Source organism: Macrobrachium nipponense, chromosome 13 (genome assembly GCF_015104395.2).
Source record: "Macrobrachium nipponense isolate FS-2020 chromosome 13, ASM1510439v2, whole genome shotgun sequence".
Taxonomy (NCBI): domain Eukaryota; kingdom Metazoa; phylum Arthropoda; class Malacostraca; order Decapoda; family Palaemonidae; genus Macrobrachium; species Macrobrachium nipponense.
In genome coordinates this window covers 9,410,444-9,417,943 of record NC_087206.1, presented here as the reverse complement: position 1 = coordinate 9,417,943, position 7,500 = coordinate 9,410,444, and the positions used below count along the sequence as shown (strand labels likewise).

The following is a 7,500-nucleotide window of genomic DNA, read 5'->3' as shown; positions in this document are numbered from 1 at the left end:
GAAAATAGCCTAGTGAGAAGGAGCTTTAACTTGAGGCATGTTTGAAGGAAAGAGAGAGTAAGTGTGTGTTTGCGAGATAAAGAAATCTTTATTACACGCTCTTTTAAGTGCCAAAAGCAACGAAAATTTAATAACTTGAAAAATACTACCATAAAATGCAAATACAAACCGAAGGGTAACAACGTGTCTAAAATCAAAAGCTATTGGCTTCCTGTTGACTTTTCTTGACGAAGCGTATACCTATACTATCGATCGGTAAAGGATATTTAAAGCGTTTTTTTTTTTTTACATAATTCATCATTATCTCAATGTGACTATTACGGAAATCGAGCGGGACAATGGGGCTGAATTTGACACTGATATTTTTCATTGTGTAGTTCCATGTATTTTTTTCCTATGATTTATTTATGTATGCATGTATGTATATGTATTTATCAGTTAAAATATCTTCAGTCTCTTGGTATTTGCTCACCTTAGAATGTTTTTTCTCTTTCCGTATCAGTGCGTTTTAGTAAGTGGGAGTTTGTGTTAAAATTCATGAGCCATTTTTAGGCCTATTGCATGTGGATGGTGAATAACAAAAATAGTAACGATAATAATAATAATAATAATAATAAGAATAAATAATAATAAGAATAATAATAATAATAACCTAATAATCAAAACAAACCGGAGTGAGGAAAGTCACCTGTAACGAAGAAGAAGGAAGAAGAAAAACAAGTCAGATGAGCCATCACATGCAGAGGGAATAAAAAAGCACATTCCGAGAGAACCGCCTCCCTCCGAAGTCTGAGACTTCCAGCCCCGGGGAGGACGTCGACACGTCGTGACTGGCTGGCATCCTGTTACCCTTATCTAACTCAAGACTGATGCATACATTACTGTAAAATTTACGGAAATCGGCGGAGCACGAGAAAGTAAGAAGAAAGTTCCGAAGCTCTGGAATTCTCACTTCTCTTAATCTTTGCCGTTGCAGGCAATTATTTAATTACATTGTCAGCTCCTCTCTCTCTCTCTCTCTCTCTCTCTCTCTCTCTCTCTTCTGATCAGCCGAAGCATTATGCTGGGGTCACACATTCACGTATCACGACGGCGTATGCCCACGTATGTGGATCTTGGGCATCATCGCGGTGAAATGACCTTGAACAGCTGGTAAACAGGACACGGGCTACCGGACGTAAAGCCAGCGACGTAAATTGCGCCGCAAATGTACGCGCAAAGAAAGCAAGGTCGGACGTCTACCTGGAACTTACGCCGATCAACTTCACGTCAAGACCACGCCCACCGTTGTGGGGCTGTGCTGTTGCCAGGGGTATGAGCACATTACTACAGTTTTTAATTTTTTTTTAATTTTTATTCTGTTTGAATCCGCGAAAGACATCTACAACACAGCTGAATATTACAGTTGAAAATTATATGCACACAAAATCGAGATTTATTATCATTGAGAGAGAGAGAGAGAGAGAGAGAGAGAGAGAGAGAGAGATTTACCAAGATATATACTTTCTAATTGTACAACAAAAACATTTCAGTAGACGCAATTAGAATAATGGTTGTAAATGAGCACATCACTGATTATATATTAACCCCATTTCTGAATATATTTATAGCAATAACCAAAGTAACCAGTCGACAAGGAATACAATACGTAGTTTTAGGAATTATGATTTATGAACGCTTTGGGAGCTCTTATATAAGATTAGCACTAGAATTGTCTTGCTTCGATTTTACCATTCAGACATACACTTAGACTTATAAAACTGTTGACTATGGGCGATTTATATTTAAGCGATATAGAATAACATCTAATAACTTATCAAACATTCTTAAAAATAAATAGGAATTCTACCTATTCAAGATAATATTTTTTAGATGTATATAGGAATTCCTCTTAGATATTTACATTATTTGTTACACCATTATTGTAAGACTGCTATTCAGAAGAAATAAATATCTTCGACACTTCCATAATCTGAGAATACCGTGTTACCGGGAAAGTGTTCGTGTGTGTGTGTGTGTGTGTGTGTGAAAGTTATTCTAGCAGATTATACTATACGTTTGCTGTCTACAAGTGAAGTCTTTTGTTATTTTTGGCCTAAGCAGTAAAGGTTATTTCAAAAAAGGACTACTAGACTTCCTAACAATTGTCTTCGTCAGAAATTTCCCCAGTATTTTTATATTCGTTATCCATTTCCCACTCGCTTTTTATTGAAACCTTGTCTCCATATTCTGAATCGTGATCAGCCACCTGAGACACAGAGAAACAGCCCCTGGGCTATGAAGCCATTAGTCCTGCTCCCACACAAATGGTTCGCACTGCATGGGTCCATATAAGTACTCGTCCAACCCGGGATTATTCATAGCTAAAGGAAACCTTACCAATAACACCAGGCCCCAACTCCTCTACTGTTTCCTCCGCGTTGCTAATCATAAAATTAATTTCTTACTGGAGCAGGTGTGACAGACGACGTATAGGCGGTAGAAGCCGGAATCCTGTTGACGAAAATGGACCCGGTTGGTTGATTATTTCTGGTTGAGATTTGTGTACCGGAACGCTGGAATACTACCTTGGGAATAGAGCCTGGGATTACCCTGTATCCCTCTGACAGATTCCAATTCATTGTTTGATTGATGATAGCGGTCAAAAGTCAGGAGAAAGTGGAAATCGTATTAGGAGCCAGTGCTAAAGGATTATTCCAAAATCCGCCATTGTCAATGAAAGAAATAACTGAGACCGTCAGGTCCTGGGATAATCCTGTGGCCATATTTTCAAGTTTGATTTTCCACAGATGACCCGAGGGCGCCGACCTGACCTTTTATACCACGCTACAGCGTTGCCATGTCGTACAGGGTTGTAAATGTGTGATTCGGTTTCGCCGTAGGCTGCAGCGCAATTAGGAGGCCCACGTGCTTCGCGGCGGAAAGAAAAACAACGACGGCGAACAATGCAGGTGACCCTAGCGCGTACCCCGCAGCAGTCACCGTGGGGTCCCACGTGCAAATGCCTGGAGCTACGTCAGGAGACATTTGGCGTGACCACCCACGACTTGTTTTGAACATTTCAAAACTGGAGTGGGCTACGGCGCCTAGTGGGCGGAGCTTAGCACCCGGACGACACGTCGCCGTACGTTTACGATTTTACGTGTGTTTTACGTTACATTTACGGTTTACTGACGTGAGCTGTTGCCAACTACCAATTTCCGCTCATGCGTGGCCGTGCGTGCGTTGATACGTGAATGTGTGACCTTAGCATTAGAGGTTGGTTCATCTTCAGTCAAGAAATAAATACCACTAGATAATTTAGTATCGTGGTATATATATATATATATATATATATATATATATATATATATATATATATATATATATATATATATATATATATATATATATACCCCCCGGAAGCGAACGTTCGTGAGCTTCAAATACGCTGTTCATTTCAGGCTCATGAAGGCACTTTTTAGGTGAGTGTTTCACAAACTTCAAACAAACGTTTTTTTCACATACTTAGGACGTCAATGATAATGTAACTCGATATACAGTAAATTATGCGTTTTCTCATTGATTTTCGACCTGTCACATGCAGAAATATAGTGATACACAAAAATCGTAATATTGTTATGTACAAAAACATGGACAAACCTCATTTTCACCTTTAGAGGGAAATTAAAGGTTTATCCATTTCTTAAAAAGACTTCCTTTATAATTGTTTGTTTTAAACATTCGTCCTCATTTGGTGAGCAAACGACAGCATATAGAGTACTGAAATATGTTTATATAAGCCCAAAATGATACAGCAATTATCTGTGATCGAGAAATTTGAACAGTGGGAAATGGTCACCAATTATGCCGCCACCAGATGTCTCTGCAGCAGCGTAAACAAATTGGCGGGCTGCACAAACTGAATTTGTTTGACAAAGTGGCTGAATTAAATTTACATGCAAGTGCATGACAGCTGATATAGAAACCCCTACGACGACTTGAGAAAGCCATGGCCCATAGGTAAGTGATAGCAGCTTATGCCATTATCTTTCACTATCATTTTATAGTATATCCCTATAGGTAGCAATATGAGAGAAAAGTAACGTTAGTCTACATAGGGAATAATTCTGCACTTTCTTTGAGGAATTTAAATACCAACGACTCTAGGAAGAGTTGCTTTTGTTGGAAGGATTTTAATGTGAGCAAACCTTTAGGCTGGACTAAAATTGGCGAGAATATAGGTGACAAGGTCTCAGCCAAAAATTAAGTAAACCTATACTATAGGACTAGTACTAGTACCTAGGTACCTAATTTATGGCGTCCTACGGCCGTCCCCGGCTAAGTAATTAGCTAAGTCAAGGGATGTGAGGGAGAAGCCCCCACCTTTAAAGGGGGTATGGGGGCAAACCCCCCATCTAGGTAATGCTTGATTGACGCAGAGGTTAGGTTAGGCTAGTGCACCCAAAACCTCCGATTCCCATAAGGCCCTCAAGCTTTTTGGGTGGTTATAGAATAAAGGGTTACTTCCTATTTTGCTGACCAAGGTTTTTTTTCCATTTTTTTTTTTTTTTTTTTTTTTTTTTTGCATAGATAAACAAATAAAAGGTCGGTAACTTGGTGATTCTTACTCTAGCTATTAAGGCTGTGCAAGCTTATAAAAAAGTAGACTCCTAAAGTTAAGACAGTGCCAGAAATTGGAAGCTTTGGTACCGGAGGACAATTTTCAACTTCCAATTGAAAATTGAGGTGCTGGAGGGTCTGCCCCACTTGAATTTCTTTAAACAATATGTAAAATAACATCAGAAAGCTGTCTTTTTAAATGACATAATTCTGAAATTGTGAATTTCCAGAAGACACCTCAAAATCTTTAATTTGCACCACTGAGTTAAGGAGAATACCTAAACGTTAAGGGTAAAGAATGTGGAATCCTCTTAAATTTCTTCATGTAGAACTATGGTCTGTAGTATTTGGCTTATTTAACTTAACCTTCGTAAATTTACAATAAATCAGCATTTTAATGATAACATGGTCTATGTTGATTAGATTAAGTAATATTAGGTTAGGTTGTATTTATTTACATTAATGGTCAGTGGATCCCGCATTCTTAACCCCACTATTCTCCTTAATTCTAGACATCTACTATTTTATAAGCTCATGTGGCTCTAAAAGTAAGAATTACCCCAAAGTTTTTTTTTTATGGAAAACAGAAAATAAGGCGTGAAGTATTCCCTAGAGTTACCCTTTCCTTGTTGGAGGACCTCTAGCATTGAAAGAAAAGTAATGGGTGATGTTAGTGCAATTAGTGTTTGAGGAACAGATATTCATGGTAAATATTGAGAAGGGGATTGGTCCTAGTCCCAAATAATTTTTTTTAAAACTCATTGTAGGTTTCAATGCTGTGATAATATCACCCTTACATTTTTATGAAATATGATAAAGCACTGTTTTTGTAAAACCAATGAAAAAAAAAAAATAAATAATTCAGACCTGTAATTGGACGGTAGCAGCAAATCAGCGTTTGCTTACAAAAACTCACCTGGGCATATTCTTTTGCACGGTTCAGGATAAAATGAATGAGGTATAGCTTCATATTTTTCTCAGGGTCTGCAAGTTCATTATCTTATTACAGTATAATGGACTGAGTAGTGAGTTACCAGAACAGTTAATTTATTATGTCTTGTGAAATTTCATAGCCCTACCCTATATTGTACTGGTATATTCATGTATATTATTTTTGTTAATTAGTTGTTACTAATAAGGTGCAATTAACTTGATTAAAAATTTGCAAAATCAGTTAAAAAACACTGTAGGCTACAGTAATACATACAATACCTAATGTGAGAGGGAAAACTACATATATATCACTCTTTTTCAGGATGCGACTTGAATTGTTTGTGGAGGTTGAGGCATGGCTGAATTGTGTCATGGTATCTGGTTGAAAAGGTGGAACTGTACCACAGTCAGTTTTTGGCAGCTATTACCGCTTCAGTGAAAATTATGAGGAAGAAATCAATGACTCCACAGAGGAAGGGAGATGGAAGTGTGTGCGCCCAAATTATGTTTATATATATAAATAAAGATATATGCCACGAAGGAAAAATAAATGAAGGAGGATCTGCGAGACCTTTCGACGTTAAACGTCCTTTACTGAGCAGTAAAGGACGTTTAATGTCGAAAGGTCTTTGCAGTTCCTCCTTCGTTTATTTTTCTTCGTGGCATATATCTTTATTTATGGATTTATCACGTTCCTAACTTTCGTGATTCAGTTATATATATATATATATATATATATATATATATATATATATATAATATATATATATATATATATATATATATATATATGTATATATATATATATATATATATATATATATATATGTATGTATGTATGTATGTATGTATGTATCTACATATTAGCATATTTGTAAGGTTTATTTCATGTATATTTTCAGTGTTTGTACATGCATATATCTGTTACCAGAAGAAATATAGAAATAAAACCAAAACAAATGGTTCATGCGCTTGGTGGGATGTGATATATTTGAATCTTTCATCTTTCGTTTTTATCATTCAAAGTGGTTGCAGTCTTCAGTATGGTACAGACTATTTTATGTGTATGTGTGTTTTATAAAAAATAGCTGTACATTAGCACAAGTCTCATGTGTGTATGTATGTATGTATGTACATACATACTTTATATATACTTTTTATACTTTTTTTATGGAATGAGGTTGTTGTTACTGAGTTAAGAATCAATCGTGTGCATTTGTAGGTTATTTATATACAAAACAGAGGCCACGTTATTTGACTATTTACTTGTACAGTGTTAGTCCTCACTGGAACATGTCAGTGCAAAATAAATGATAAGCAAGATTAAAACTTTCATTCTCCTGAGTTATTTATTGTAAGGTATATGAACTTTCATTTTATGGTCTTGAAAATTATTATTCAAAGCTATTACAAGGTTCATGTAAAAAACCTTGTAAACACATTTTTCAGGGGCCTCTAAGGATTGTTTAATATCCTTACAACGTTTGTATAAAGCCAGTTAAAGGTAATTATGAGGCATGTTTATAAAGCCTATTTAAGGTTCCTGTTTACAGGATTTACAATAAATGTTGAAAGCAGTTAAAAGGTAATTATGAGGCATTTATAAGCCTATTTAAGGTTTATATGGGCTTTTTTGAAGGTTTATACCATATGGTTTTTTAAAGCTCTTTCGAGGCTTTATTAAGGTTTATTTCAAGCATATTTAAGGCTTGCACAAACCTAAAAGTGTACACGAAAACGGGTACTTTTTAGGTGTATCTCAAGCACTTTTTAAGTTTGGTTTGGGCTTAACGTTCGGCAAGCTTGTAAAGTACGTTCGTCTGATGTCCATTAATGAACATTCATTTTCTGGGGGGTGGGGGGTGGTATATATATAGATATATATATTATATATATATAAATCAAATAGTACGACAATTCTAGGTCTCATATGAAACGCTGAGCGCTAATTTAGCAAAGTTCAGT

The 7,500-nt window shown here is 36.3% G+C and overlaps 2 protein-coding genes across 3 annotated transcripts in view; both read right to left on the bottom strand.

The window, feature by feature from the left end:
- LOC135225629 (uncharacterized) overlaps positions 1 to 7,500 on the bottom strand; it is a 58,493-nt gene that overhangs the window by 40,882 nt on the left and 10,111 nt on the right. The window lies entirely within an intron of this gene.
- LOC135225577 (delta-latroinsectotoxin-Lt1a-like) overlaps positions 7,238 to 7,500 on the bottom strand; it is a 1,755-nt gene continuing 1,492 nt past the window's right edge. Inside the window, exon 2 of the mRNA XM_064264846.1 lies at positions 7,238 to 7,254. Coding sequence (XP_064120916.1) covers positions 7,238 to 7,254 — 17 coding nt within the window. The remainder of the gene's footprint in view (positions 7,255 to 7,500) is intronic.